The sequence below is a fragment of the Monopterus albus genome, unplaced genomic scaffold (assembly GCF_001952655.1).
Source record: "Monopterus albus unplaced genomic scaffold, M_albus_1.0 scaffold185.1, whole genome shotgun sequence".
NCBI classification, from domain to species: Eukaryota; Metazoa; Chordata; class Actinopteri; order Synbranchiformes; family Synbranchidae; genus Monopterus; species Monopterus albus.
Genome location: NW_018128065.1, coordinates 289,762 through 304,647, shown reverse-complemented (window position 1 = coordinate 304,647; position 14,886 = coordinate 289,762). Strand labels below are relative to the sequence as shown.

Below are 14,886 nucleotides of genomic sequence, written 5' to 3'. Positions count from 1 at the left end.
ATGTCAGTCAAAATGAATCCGCTCCACCTGGTCACAGTAAATGTCACAGCCCGAGGTGGAGGTGTGGCAGCGATCTTTGACTCAAGCCTATTTTGATTTGATTTGATTCAGACCCTCTAGGCTGAAAGGAAATGAGGTAGAGGGGCTTTAATAATTAAAAAATATGAATTTCTGTATCATAATGCATTTCATAAGAAAGAAAAGCCTTAAAACTTTGTGATTTGTGAAACAACACACCTATAGATGTAGAGCAACAAAGAAACTCATGCTAAAGTGAAGTTTGAGTGTGGCTACAGTCAGCCATACTTTTTCTTGTTCTCTTTTATTTAGAGTTGATGTCTCTGCAACAGTGTGTGTTCTAACGTGCTGTGAGGACACGACTTGATGTGCGGCTGATGTACTGCCGTTTGCCATGTTAACTTTCATTTCACATAGCGTTGCCTATTAATGACCATAGACTGTTTAGAATATTAACTTTATAGAGTTAATTTTCTTTTCTCTGTGTCTAATTAAACTGTGTGACTCAATTTGTGGTTAATGCACACTTAGGTTTGCTGGCTACTGTAATTTAATGACCTGTAAGGGTACTGATGAACACGAAAACAAAAAATAGCTTGATGGTAATTAAACCAATGGGTGAAACCTTATCTGTGTTGTGGCTGGCTCACTCCGCTGCAGTTAATAGGTGAGAGATGAAAGTGTATGAAATTATAGATGCATGCTCGAAAGGCTGGGAATTATGTGAAATTGAAGGAGGCTTGAGGAAGGGACTATTAATCAGAAGAGAGCGGTTTAAACCTTTCTGTGAAGTGCTCATTGTGGTAAAATCCCATTAACAGGCATTTTAGTCTGAAGGTGACAGCGATGCTTTTATTTTTAGAGAAACACCAGCGTGTGCCCATTTTTTTCCGATTCGCACAAGGACACAGTATGAGACACTATCATTTCACAGTTGTTTGGGATTTTTAATGTAGCTTCACGAAATGAAGAAACAGAAAATTAGGCTTTTGAATAAGATCTAAAGCTGTTGCTCAAACAACGGACAAAAGAATAAAGAGGACAATGAGCAGGGGTCTTGTTTACCCGATAAATAAAAGGTTAGCTTTATAAACACTAACAAAAGAAGGATTTTTATACAATACCTTGGAGGTCTGTGTGATGCTTTGCTGTGCTGTCAATGATTTGTATCATTTTTGCTGCTTCTAAAAGCTTAATTTCTCCCTTTATGATTCATAGTACTGGGAAAGTGGCAAAATGTGCCGATGATATGTAGTGAACTGGAGTTTAGCCAATGATTTGCCTGGAAAATTAATCTAATTTTTATAATTGAGTAATCGTTTCAATCACAAGCAAATAAGCCAAATGTTCTTTGTTGCTTCATAAATGACAGGATTTGATGCTTTTCTCAGTTTTACATCATTGTACATTGAATGTCTTTAGATTTATGGCTGTTGTTAGACAGAATAAACATATTGTTTTTTAATGTTGTCTGATATTTTATAGATAAATTAATCATTTTAACAAGACAGCGATGACCAGATTATTCAGTAATGAAAATAACTAAAAGGTTCTCTGATCAGCCATAACATTATGACCACTGAGGTGACATGAATAACACTGACTATCTGTTACAGTGGCTCCTGTCAGTGTGTGGGGTACATTAGAGTGGTTAGTACCTACCAACAGTGTCTAAGGAAGGACAAATGATAAACTGGAGACAGGGTCATGGACGCCCATGGCTCACTGATGATGAGGTTGATCTACTGTAGATTAAAGCTTTAACTTCCATTTGTACTTTTAAAAAGATTAAAGTTTATTTGAATCTTTGTTAAAATGGTTGAAAATGAGAAACACTGTCCATTGGTCTCTATGAAGAGAAAGAGTCAGGGTAGTGGTGATATCACACCTAGAGTGGGGAGGCTGTTGAATCTGTCTAAATAATTCTCTCTAACTCGTCCTCACAGCCACAGTTTTCACTCCTTTTATGTAAGTGAGTTGTAGACACATGTGTGCTCTTCCTGACAGTAGAACTGTGGAAGTAAATGGATTCACAGAAGATGCACAGTGAGCTGCAGAGTGACAGGAGTGTCAACCAACTGCCATATTGACTCCTACGTAAACAGTATTAGGCAGGTGGTCATAATGTTATGGCTGATCGCTGTAAGTCCTTGTTTTGCCAGGTGCCTTCCCAACCTGTGTGAACACGGAGGCCACTGCTTTCAGACGTGGAGCTCCTTCTCCTGCGACTGCTCAGGAACAGGATACTCCGGAGCAACCTGTCACAACTGTGAGCAGCTCGTCTCACCTTCATTTTGTCACCTTGTCTCCAAACTGCTATTAGAGCCTCTGCATCTCTCATTTGTTCTAGGTCTACTGAGCTGTGTCATTCAGTACAGCACACAAAACTTTACTTGCTCAGAGGTTTCCTGAGAGTAAAAAAACATCCTGCTTCAACTTAACATGACCTCACAATATTTGCTGCTGTTCTTGCTTTCAGATTTTGGATAATCTGTTTTTTACTAAGTCCCTAAATAGCTTTAGACTTGCTGGCTGTAAGCTGATTCAACATGTAGTATTTTTGACACCCTCCAGCATCGCCTTGATATTTGGAAACTGATGTCACCATATGCGAAATTCCCCTGCCCCAGAATACTGATTTCTTGTTTATATGCAGGCGGATGCAGTTCTCTTTGCACGTCAGAGGAAGCAGGACAGAAAAGAGCATCTGCTGAATTAAAAATAAGTCCTTTTCTTTCAACTCAACTTCCTCAGTAAAACACATAAAATCAACTTTACTATCTACAGCTCCAAAAGCCTGAGTATTTGGAACCAAACTAACAGTTTAAGCTTAAGAGTGACGTACCACAGTTTGGAGGGTGGTGTCCTTTTGTCTTTCCAAACTGATAAATAAAAATGCAAATGTAGAGAAATGTACTGTATGTTAGCGCAGCCGACTAACAAATTACCTACAGTAGTAACCTAACCCAGCGTTTCTTAGAAAGATGAGAAGAATTTCAAAGTTCATTATTTTATTGGGTTACAAGTTATGTTTAGAAGAACTTTCACAATAGCATGTTCACTACAGTATCAGTACTGTAGTAGTATTTTCCATGGACTTTGGCCTGGATGCTACAATGTTTTCATACTCTTAGCCATTTTTGTTACATTTCTATTACTTATATTATTTGAAAATACAAATAATAAGGCATAAATCTAAGCCTTGTGTTGTCTTAATGTGTAGCTAAACAGTGAAACATTGTTATAACAAATTGTTATTTTTAGAATGGCCAACAGCGGTGCCATTTTGTGTCTTTTTGTAATTGTTTTGCATAGCTTTGTGGTTGTTTGGCATCTCCCTTTGGCCATTCTGCAGCTTTTTTTGTAGTTATTTTATGTCTTTGCAGTACAACTGTGACTGTGTGGTTGCTGTCCATCTCTTATGGTCATTCCGCATTTATCTGTAGTGGGTCTTTGTAGTAGTTTTGTGTCTCTTTGTGGTAGATCTGTGTGTGTTTGTAATTTAATCACCTTCAAACAGAGGCTCTGGCCCAGGGGTCCCCTAAACCCTTGGGCAGACCAAATTATTATCAATCCATGTGTGCTGTGCCAGACAGGAAAGTGACTGATGTAGCAACAGGAACTAACATGGGCACAGTAAACAATCAGTGTGTTTGGTTTCAGGTGCTTTAATATGGAGGATCACATGAGGAAAAATACATTTGTTTTACACATCTTATTCAGATCCTTGACCTTTTAGAGATCCGTTGTTTTGAGTGGACAGTTAATTAAGCCACATGCAAGATGTGATCAGGCCTCTCTGTAGCCATGCAAAGTATAGTTTGTAATATCCAAATCTGAGTGGTGGTTGTGCCATAATTTGCATCATTGCAAAAACATAGATATACACTATATATATATATAGAACAAAACATTTCCACCAACCACCACTTCACTTTATTTTAAAGGTATGAAAACAACAATAAAATCATTTATACACAGTTCGTGAATAAAGGTAGATTATGTGCATGAGATGACTCAGATATGTAAAAGCTGTTGATGTGTGGGCAGATTCTTGGAGGGGTCTTTGATTTCTGTCCCTCTCTGCCTCTCTCAGCCATTTATGAGTCATCCTGTGAGGCCTACAAGCTGCTTGGCAGCTCCTCGGGCTTCTACTCCATTGATCCAGATGGGAGTGGTCCCCTGGGGCCCACACAGGTGTACTGCAACTTGACAGGTGAGATCACTTTAGTCCATATGTTGTCACCTTTACTCTTGTTGAGTCTCACTGGGAACTGACAGAAAGTTCAGAGTAAAGGGTCCACTCACTCACAGGTCAGTCTGCGTCGATCGATTCCACTGTGGCTATCTGACAGTCGACCATCCAGTAAGAAATCGTTACGGCCACTTAGGGAAATTCCTGAGAGCTGATCTGTGTCAGTGATCTTTTGTAAAGGCCCATGTGGTTACACTGCATCAATTCAGCATCTTAAATAGCCATTTTATTACTTACTGGGTCAAAACTTCCTACTTTCTTAAAACAACTTGCAGCAACGCCTTGAGACATGATGTTTGTATAACATCCTGCTTATGACGTTATTGCAGCGTTCAACCAAATAATGCAAGAATCCAGTGGTTCAGTGTCAGAAATCAGACACGACGTTATGGCTTCTCAAATTAAGAAGCGTTGTGGAAAGATTACATCTTAACAAGCTTAGTCTAAAGCCCCACTAGTGGCCTCTAGAGACTGCAATTTTCATTAGTGCATGCGGTCATTAAAGTTAAAAGGGTTAATCCCCTGGAGAACATTAATCTGCTCAGTAAATTTCATGGCAATGTGCCAGTAGGTTATGATATTTTGTGTGCAAGGCTGACAGTTTGTGTTATCCTGAGGAAAGCGTAAAAGTGAAGGTTTTGGCCTGACTCACCAAAACTGTTAGTATTCATCATGTTTCAAACAGGAATATTCACATCAGATTTCATAGATATTTGTCCATTGTTTTTAAAAATACCATGTCCTGATATTTATGTCTTGCTCAAGGATGATCTATTGATGTGTTGCTAAAGGAAGCCGAAAGCTAAGAGGCTAATAAAATCATCATAGATTGTGTCTGGGCAGCACTGATATCCATACAAAGCTGCATTAGTTGGACTCGTGTAACCAGCTTCATGTTACTGGTGAAGGAGAAGTGGCTGTTTGAATGTGGGAACTCGCCCCGTCAGACCTGCTGCACCACTGTAATCTTCTGAAGGCGAGAACACAGTGTGCTCTGTATCATCTGAACGGTCTCCTGAGATGTGACATTTGACAGACAGGGAGAGGGACACAACATGATCCACAGTCCTGGTGACATATAGGACAAAACACATTCAGTTAAGTTTTGACACCCTGGAGACAGTGTTCGCCGCTTAGCTGTCACAACTTTCTCAGTCTCTGTGTCCTTTGCAAGGTTAATGTAGCAGGGATGCCATTACAGAGGGAGAGCGCTGCCATCCATTGCTGTCTGGCTCTGGCATTTTGTGCTTTCAGTCTTCCCCGCACACATTGACAGCAGCTATGCCTCAACTCGACCTCAATTAAGGAATCTATTAGAGATGTAAATAACTCTAAGCCTCACAACCTAATGTGAATAATCCTAAAGTGGAGGGGGATTTACTCTAAGGTAGAGTAAACCGAAAATTCAGATAATGAAAAATGAGTGGGGGTGGAAATAGCATGCACTCTTCATCTGATTTTATCATACACTTGACTCCCTTTAAATGTCTATAAAATCAGTCAGAAACGGGTCGAAATTTAGTGTCTCATATTAGCAACAAGCTCAGACTGTTAGCAAAAAATAGATCAGCTGCGATAACTTCATAGAGTGAGTATGGAGAAGGTAATCAGGTTGTTGCTGGGAAACCGCTGCATTTAATAGGCTTTCAGAAAACTGCCAAAATCCGGGGTCACCAGCAATGGCGACGCTTCAGCCGAGAACACAGAATGCCTTACTGTCTAACTAACCTGGCCCAGTGCTGACACATATAGGAATTGTACAGTACCATGGTAAACCCAAACACCTAAAATCATTCCTTTTTATCCATCCATTAATCTAGTGTATATTTGTGATCTTTGAAATGTAGCTCATGTTCTGCCATGTTCAGTTCAACTTCCCATTCTTATGTATGGTGCTATATTTTGTTACCTATCTTTTAAAAGAGGGTATTTGCATTAAAAAACTTCACACAGTCATCCTGGCTCATCCAAACTCTTGCACAAAAACCATTTTCTGTGGCGCTATAAAGCTATTACCTTATTCTAGAAATGCTCTAATTCTATCAACCCTGGAGTTGAGATGTAATAATGTAATGTAACAGTGAATTCCCTTCATGACATTGCACTAGAACAAAATACAAAAAACATGGGATGTTGTATTCAGAGTAAAAAGGACACGGAAGGTTAAAGAAAGGTTCACATATTAGCTGTAGAAGCTGTGGGTGGCATGCTAGCACAACAATGAGGACGCGGTGGGAGCATTGTGTTCCTCGGGGTTTGTGTTAACAGGTCATCACTCTTAAAGTAAACGAGGCATTTGCACAATTTATTTTGTTGTAGATTTAGTTTTAAGTGGATTAAAACTGCCATTTTTTCTTTGGACTGAATAGCTCATAATAAAAAATTGGAAACATTTTAGAAATGTTTATACATTTCTTAAAAATAAAAGACTGAAACAGTTTGCTGTGTTTCCAAACGGTGGGCAGGTGCATCTTGTTCGCTTTAAATATCCTCCAGTTGTGTCTTCAACTTGATTAAAGTCCACCTGTAGAAGACTGTATTGATTGGATGCTGCCTGTCAGGACAAAAACCAAGCCATGAAGTCCCAGGAACTCTTTGTTAGACCTCTGTGATCAAACTGTAGTGAAACACAGATGAGGACAGGGACTCCTCCCAGAATCAGCATCCAACCAAAGTGTGTAACTAGATGAGATGATCCTTGGTCACGGAAGAGACCAAGAAGCCATGGTACCTCAGACAGAGTTTTAGAAGTCCTCCGTAGAGATGGGGAAGCTGCAGGAAGCACGACCATCTCAGCAGCTCTCCATCAGTCAGGCCTTTAAACAGAAGACAGTGAAGCTGTTTGGTGTTTGTCAAACAGCTGACAGACTCTGAGAGGATGGGGGTGAAGATTCTCTGATCTGATGAGACAGAAACTGAGCACTTTAGAGAGAGTGACCTGAGACTGCAGGTGACACTGACCCACAGCATACAGGCAAGACGACGCTGGAGCGGCTTCATGACAAATCTCTGACTGTCTTTGAGTGACCCTCTGAGTCCAGACTTCAACCATTAGTACATGAAGAGACCTTCAGGAGGGACCTGACTTGACCTGACTTTATTTTTACTATACCTTTCATACAAGGTTGTACAAGTCAAAGTGCTTTACAGGAAACTGGCAATAAGAAATATTAAGGCAGTTACTGTAGGTCAAAATGAATAAACACTAAATAAAATCAAATGGTAAAATAATGCAAATCAATAAAATTGCTATTAGAATCAAATAAAAACTACATAACAGTGACAAATAAAATATATGAGAAAGAAGAATAATAGTAATACAGAACAAAATAAGGACAGTAAAATCTTCTAAAGAAAAACCAAACAGACGAGGTAGGTTTTGAGTTCAGCCTGTAAACATGGACACTTTCAGCTTCTCTCAGCTCGCCACACTAAAAATTACAAGGTGCTTTACCAGATGTGTTTGTCCTGCACTTTGGAACAACTAAAGGACTCATTCAAGAGGCTGCATGGGTTCGTACACTGAAGCAAGTCTGATAATGAGGCTGTTGCAAGACAATGAAGTGCTTTAAAACAAGTAAAAGAAAAGCTGACGGGCGACCAGTGTAAAGACTTTAAAACAGGTAGAACAAAAGACTTTTCACCTCTCATCCAAGAGGCTTCATCAGTTCTGTCTGACTGGACACACAAACGCATGGCCCAACACAGGAGGGCCAACTCCAGTGGACCAGAGTCAGCAGTCCACCTCCACCTGAAGGACAAAGGACATTTTTTTGAGGACAGTGAAGTCCAGATCCTCTCCAGAGAACATCGCTGGTTTGAGAGAGGAGCTAAGGAAGCTATTTTTGTCCAATCAGAACACCCCTCACTAAATAGGGGTGGTGGACTAAGACAACTTGTCTTCCATCTACAACTCTGTTTTGAGATCACTGCACAAACATGCCCAACCTAATTCACACCTGGACACATGTGAGGGTTCAAAGACGGGTAACAGTGCTCACCGATACTGGGCTACAGTGACTCAGTCGTTAGGGGACATTGTTGGCCTTCAAAGGACTGAAACACCACCCAGGGGATAAAATATTTCCTGCTCACCACCAGTTGGACGAAACTGATGAAGCCTCTTGGATGACAGGTGAAACGTCTTCGACCTAAAACCAAGTCCAGATGATTTTTTTTATACATTTTTTTCAGCATACTACAACCTGGATGACTGAGAATTTGCACGGTCAAGGTGCCTGTGTTCTCGCCTTCTGGTCCTGGTCAGCACTCGGCCAGCAGAGTTCTGAACCAGTTAGAACTGATTTATGAATTTATGACTTTTATGGGTCAAGCAGAGAGCAGGGCTGTACAGTCGTCCAGTCTGCTGGATATAAGAGCGTCTGTTAATCTCAAATGGCTGCACTTCAGTGATTTGGTGACAAAACCCACATGAGCCTTAAAGTTCAGTTCTGAATCAAAAATGACACCTGTAGGGATCTGGCATGTTGGATCTGGGTCAGCTCTGGAGGATTTCATGTTGTGGCCAGTTTCTCTCTGTGCCTTTGACCCTGTAACTAAACTGTCAGTTTTATGAAGATGGCAGTTCAGACTGTTCCTATCTGATCTGACGGAGCTTGAGAGGATCTGCCAGGAAGAAGGGAATAAACTTCCCACATGTGCAGAGCTTTTGGAGACTTACTCAAGATGACTGGGAGCTGTAATTTATGGGGCTTCTACAAAGTACTGGATTAAGGATCCAAATACGCTGTAAATCAGAGAATTCAGCTACGGGTTTTTAAAAACCTTTTTGAAAATTACAAAAAATACTTTGTCATTTTGGGTTATTGAGTGTCGACCTGTGGGCGAAAATGGCTGCTTTATCTTTTTAAAATTACATAAACAGCACAAAGTGTGCAGAAACTGGGTCTGAGCATGTTCTGACGGCGGCCCCTGCTGCCGTAATCCTGTACGTGTGCACACGTTTTTTGCTCAATATTTTCAGCTGGCAGTCACTGCACGATCGACATATGGTATAGGCTATAGAGACATATAATTTAAATGTATGGCCCAAAGAGCTATCTAATATGATACCACACCCCCCTAGAGTGGAGCGTATCATTTGTACTCCCTAATCCCTGCACAGCTGGGAATGAGTGACAGCAGCCACATACTGACTTTACCCGCTGTCAGTAATGCTTTTAAAATCATCAGGATGTGCAGGGTATTTTTTTTATTGATCACAGCTCATGAGATGCATTCATGTGTTATTTTTTAGGCTAATTATGGTGGGTGCATTGAAGTGTCAGATCAGTGATTCTCAAGGACCGGCTAAAATATAATTGTTCAGGCACCACAGCTTTCTGAGGTTTGTGCTTGTGGATGAGAAGGTGTTTACACTGGGTTTATGATGACAGATTAACTTTTTTCTTTTAGAGGAGAAGGTCTGGACGGTGTTGTCCCACAACAGCACAGCTCCAGTCACAGTCCAGCACTCCTCTCTTCAGAAGCCTCACATCATGAAGTTCAACTACAGCACGTCGGCCGAGCAGCTGCGTGCCGTCGTGTCGGGGTCGGAGCAGTGCCAGCAGGAGGTGGTGTACAAGTGCAGGAAGTCCCGTCTCTTTAATACCAAAGGTACTTAGTCTAAATGTCAGTGTGTTTGTTCAAACCAAAGATACCAAAACCTTACACAGCAGTCTTGAGACAGCATTTTGCAACTCTGGAAAGTTATCAGCGTGGCACCTGTTTTATCTTTGGCCACAGTGATGATAAAGTAGAATTCATGTTACAAAGTAATCTACCAGGAGTATACAGCTGCTCATACTATAGTATGTATTTGTTTGGCCACCCTGGTGCCGTGCCAGATGACACTGAGATGCGTCAGGGCAAAAACTGGCCAGCGGCCAGTGCTTGAAGTCTGAAGAAAAGAGTGCTGGTACTCCCCTTGTGCCCCTTACAGGGGGTGGGGTGAGGGGCATAATGTTCAATCTATTGTGTTTACAGCTTATTTGCCCCTAATTGGCCAAATAACAAATGGGCCTTTTAGGTTTAAATAGAATGTACACAATGTGGATATACTTCTAATAATTAGAATCATAATATTTAGCTATTTATTCATTATTGATAGCAGGTAAAGTAAAAAAGCTCATGTTAGGGAGTAGAAATGTATGATCCACTTTAGGGGTCTTTAAGGAATGTGTGCTACAGTATCATAGGTTATAGATGCTTCTTCAGGGTATGACTGTTCCCTACATTCAAAGTACACTGTTCAGAGTAAGCTGCAACCCTAATCGCGCAAGTAAACCTTAAAACATTTGTTGTTGCTACTGGAAGAGCCAATATAGAGGGCAGAAGAGAATACCGCTGACAGCTTGTGAGAAGTGCCGGTACAAGAGAAAGTCCCAGTACACAAAAGAGTAAAATGTAGAGGTGCCGGTACGGCGTACCGTTGTGTTCCAACCCAGTTCAAGCACTGTCAGCGACCCCTGTTTTTGTCAGACCCTTCTGCACTGGCACTGCATCGCCATACTGGCCTCATTCTAATGAGTGAGGAGGCTGTGTTTTCACGCTTGGCTGGAGTCAGTCTAAACGTGGCCTTAACGTAGCATCAAGGGAGAGTTTGCTGTTGAATTGTAAATTGAAAGCCAGGCTGTTTGTGCTTTGTCACATTGGGAGCGGCTGCCCCTTCAATACCCTCCCTCCTGCTTTGCTCTCCTTGTTATATTTTCATAAAGGCAGTCTCCAATCCTTTTGTGCACATTCATTTTGAACTGCTCTGGCATCCGTGGTGTCCCCAACATCCAAACATTTGCTCTTAAATCATGAAACATTCATGAAGTCCCAGATTTTACCATTCCCTAGGTGCCATGTGTGTGCAAACAAACAAGTTCATTATCACACCAGACTTCAAAGAGAGATAGAAGACAAGCTATTTTATAGCTGTGCAACACTTCCATATAAGTGCAGGGTTTTTTTTTCATGGTTATCTTTGTTGTCTGAGAACAGCCATCTCCTGAAGAAAAGGATCACAAGTCTCTTTGCACCACACTTCTCTGAACAGGCAGATACAAACAAAGCCCCTTTTGACAACAAACACTCTCAACAGAATATTCAAATTAATTATTGGACTAAATTGCACATATGATGCTAATTTACAGGGAGAACAACAACAACAACCTACTGGGTTTACAGATGCAGGCATGTGCCAAGAAGTGGAGTTCAGCTGTATAACATGTCTGCCATCTGTCCTGTCACTCTCTGCTGTTCACTTAAAACACACTTCAGGTGAACTGTGGTACATTTGCATTGTTAAACATGTTTTTTTCTTATTTAATACCCATAATAAATGAAGTTTGTTTAGGATTAACTGGATTTTAAGATGTAACATGTTTATTATTTCACTGTAAGTGAAGTAATGAACGTTAACACCAGCAGTCTTGTTTGTATCCAGCGATGCGTTTGTTTTTGGCTCTATTGTCTATTTGCCTGTGTTTTCTTAAGCAGCAGTGCACTGAGCTTTGAGGGCTGCTGTAGTCTCTCGAGTTCATGTCTACCTGCTTCATGTTTCTGCATGAAAACCTTAAAGCTGCATGAGGCAACTTGACATTTAGAAAACCTTCATTAAGGCCACGCCACACTCGCTTGCGTGCACCTGACTGCTCCGCTGGTCTGCTGGTTTATATGAAATGACACCAACACAATTAGAAAGCCAGTTAGGTTTCACTGTGGTTCTTGACTGGAGATGCAGTGTGCCAGGTCACTGGTCAACCAGCAGCTCTTGAGAGCAATCTTGTATTGAACAAATAAGTACACTTACACTTACACTCCTGCATTCTTAGTAGTTAGTTCGACAGGGATGCACTGCCAGTGTGAGAAGACAACTAGCTCTTATTTCTATACAGTTTAAATGCTCTTATTGCAAATCATTTTGGACAAAAGAGTCAAACTGTTGTCGTGTGATGTGTTAATTATCATCTGAAAGTCTACTTCAGTATTTTAGTTTTTTGTTCCGCTGTCTGTACTCCTCTAACACCACCCTTGTTCCCAGCCGGGTTTCGTTGTGGCTGCTTTACACGGCTTTATTCAGTAGTTATAAAATAAAAAGGAGGGAGAGGGAAGCATTTCCTTTCATTCTGTGAATAAGTCTTGTCAATATCCAGACAATTTAAGAGAGCGAGTGAGATGGACTTTTCCTTCAACAAGTATTGATTGTTGCCTTTTCTTATTTGTGTGCCTGTTCAGTAGCGGAATAGTGTTTCTGATAAAGCAGCAGAATACAAGGGATGTGGTGTAAGTGCAAGGACGGGGAACGAGGGTAAGGACAATAAAGCGCGTGTTATTTTTTTCAGCCTTTGTAATGCAGATGCTGGCTCTCTGGCCAGGGTTATCCTGGCCTGCATTGTTTCCTCTCATGCCTTTTACTTCACTACAAGTAACTTTAGTCTTTCTAACTGATGGCTGCCCTGAGGCAGTAAACTGCCTGGAGAAGATTTCCAGTGAGGGCTATATGACGGACTGATGGCATCTCACAGTGTTCACCGTCTCAGCCAGGTTCTCTGACACTAATGTGACATGTGTATCCATACATAAAAACATTGCCTAATGCAGCTGTAATTTATGGGGAGGAGAGAAGCACCATAGCATATGACACTTGATTATGTATAGTGACATGTAGCTTAATGGGCTTTTGCCTGTTCGCTGGCCTCCTCTCCAGTGCAGGGTCACGCTGTGTGACAGATGATTAAAGCTGAACCACTTAACCTCACAGCAGAGGTGATGAGTTGTGCTTCGGACTTTCTATCATTATTGTGCTTATACATATTTAATGTAAAGTGTTTATAGTGGTTTTCAGAAAGCTCTTTGTCGAAGCCGTCAGCTTCCTGCACAGGTTTTTCTTTATGTACATGAGTATATTTAAATTGAATCTCTCTCTATGATCTTGCACGTTGCTGTATTTTTAAGGGCAAACAAAAAGACACAAAGTGTGCTTGATTTGGTTTTTGTGTCACCCACTGCTTCCCAAAACCTGATCTCTGGACTTCAGACCAGAATGGTGTCATTATACTGTGATTATTTTTCTTTACCTGTCTATTCCCAGTTTTATCTGCTCATGTTATGTAGGCCTCTGACAAAACAGGATTACTGAATTTATTACTAATAAATCTTTGACTTTTTGTTGTGTTGGTGCTGTTTCAGTTTTTCAGCACATTGTTCTTGTATTTTAGGATAACGCCTGTGAAGCAGTACCATGCAATCCTCCAAATATAACCCATGACCTTGACCTACTTGAGCTGGAGCTCTGGCACTGGCAGGGATCAGGCCGTTGCAGTGGTGACTGAGTGTTTGGTGTATTGTTGCAGATGGCAGTCCGCTGTCCTGGTGGCTGGATCGGGAAGGGGAGAGGAGGAGTTACTGGGGAGGCTTCCTGCCTGGGGTCCAGCAGTGCTCCTGTAGCCTGGAGGAGAACTGCATGGACATGAACTACTTCTGCAACTGTGATGCCGACAGAGACGCATGGTAACGCAGACACAAACTGGTATATCTGGTCCTGACAGAAGTTTATTTTCCTTTTTGGCAGGATAAATAACAGAAACCTGAATAGTACATCCTAACACTGATCATACAGTTGAATCGACACAAAATCAGAAAATGATAACCCTCATAACGAGAGGATTTATTACAGGACTGTTGCATTAGACTGGATTAGTGTACCTAATAAACTGACAGCTGAGTGTATATCTAACCCACAGAGGATCCTCATTCAGGTTGTAAAATAAATGGGGAAACTAGAGATTAGTAGACCTACCACAAGAGGAAAAAAAGATTAATACCATCAGAGGCGTCTCATAGCAGAGAGCACCTCGTCGGTACATCCATGGACTACTGCTGTGAGCTAATCCACAGAAAGACTTCACTGATAGAATTTATGCCTAATTAATTATTTCACTGATTAGGCATTCAACTAAAATCTATTCAGAGAATGTTCCTGAACAGAACAGTTCAGTTTGTTTTTCTTCTGCATCTGTCTACTGACACTCACTCACTGTGACTTTGGAAAATCAAAAATCTGTCTACTGACACTCACTCACTGTGATTTTGGAAAATCAAAAAACCTATGCAGTGGGGCAAATAAGTATTTGATACACCGCCGATTTTCCAAGTTTTCCCACTTACAAAGAACGGACAGTTCTGTAATTTTCATCGTAGGTACACCTCAACTGTGAGACAGAATCTACAAAAAAATCCAGAAAATCACATTGTTAGATTTTTAAATAATTTATTTCCATTTTATTGCATGAAATAAATATTTGATACAACAGAAAAATAGAACTTAATATTTGGTACTGAAACCTTTTGTTTACAATTACAGAGGTCAGACGTTTCCTGTAGTTCTTGACCAGCTCTTCACACACTGCAGCAGGGATTTTGGCCCACTCCTCCATACAGGTCTTCTCCAGATCTTTCAGGTTTTGGGGCTGTCGCTGGGCAACACGGAGTTTCAGCTCCCTCCGTAGATTTTCTATTGGGTTCAGGTCTGGAGACTGGCTAGGCTACTCCAGGACCTTGAAATGCTTCTTACGGAGCTACTCCTTAGTTGCCCTGGCTGTGTGTTTGGGGTCATTGTCATGCTG

The 14,886-nt window shown here is 41.1% G+C and overlaps 1 protein-coding gene across 1 annotated transcript in view; it reads left to right on the top strand.

The window, feature by feature from the left end:
* The window catches only part of cntnap5a (contactin associated protein family member 5a), an 85,821-nt gene that overhangs the window by 47,215 nt on the left and 23,720 nt on the right, over window positions 1-14,886 (top strand). The window contains exons 11-14 of the mRNA XM_020617101.1: window positions 2,181-2,287; window positions 4,115-4,234; window positions 9,689-9,889; window positions 13,615-13,771. Of these exons, the coding sequence (XP_020472757.1) occupies window positions 2,181-2,287; window positions 4,115-4,234; window positions 9,689-9,889; window positions 13,615-13,771 (585 nt within the window). The remainder of the gene's footprint in view (window positions 1-2,180; window positions 2,288-4,114; window positions 4,235-9,688; window positions 9,890-13,614; window positions 13,772-14,886) is intronic.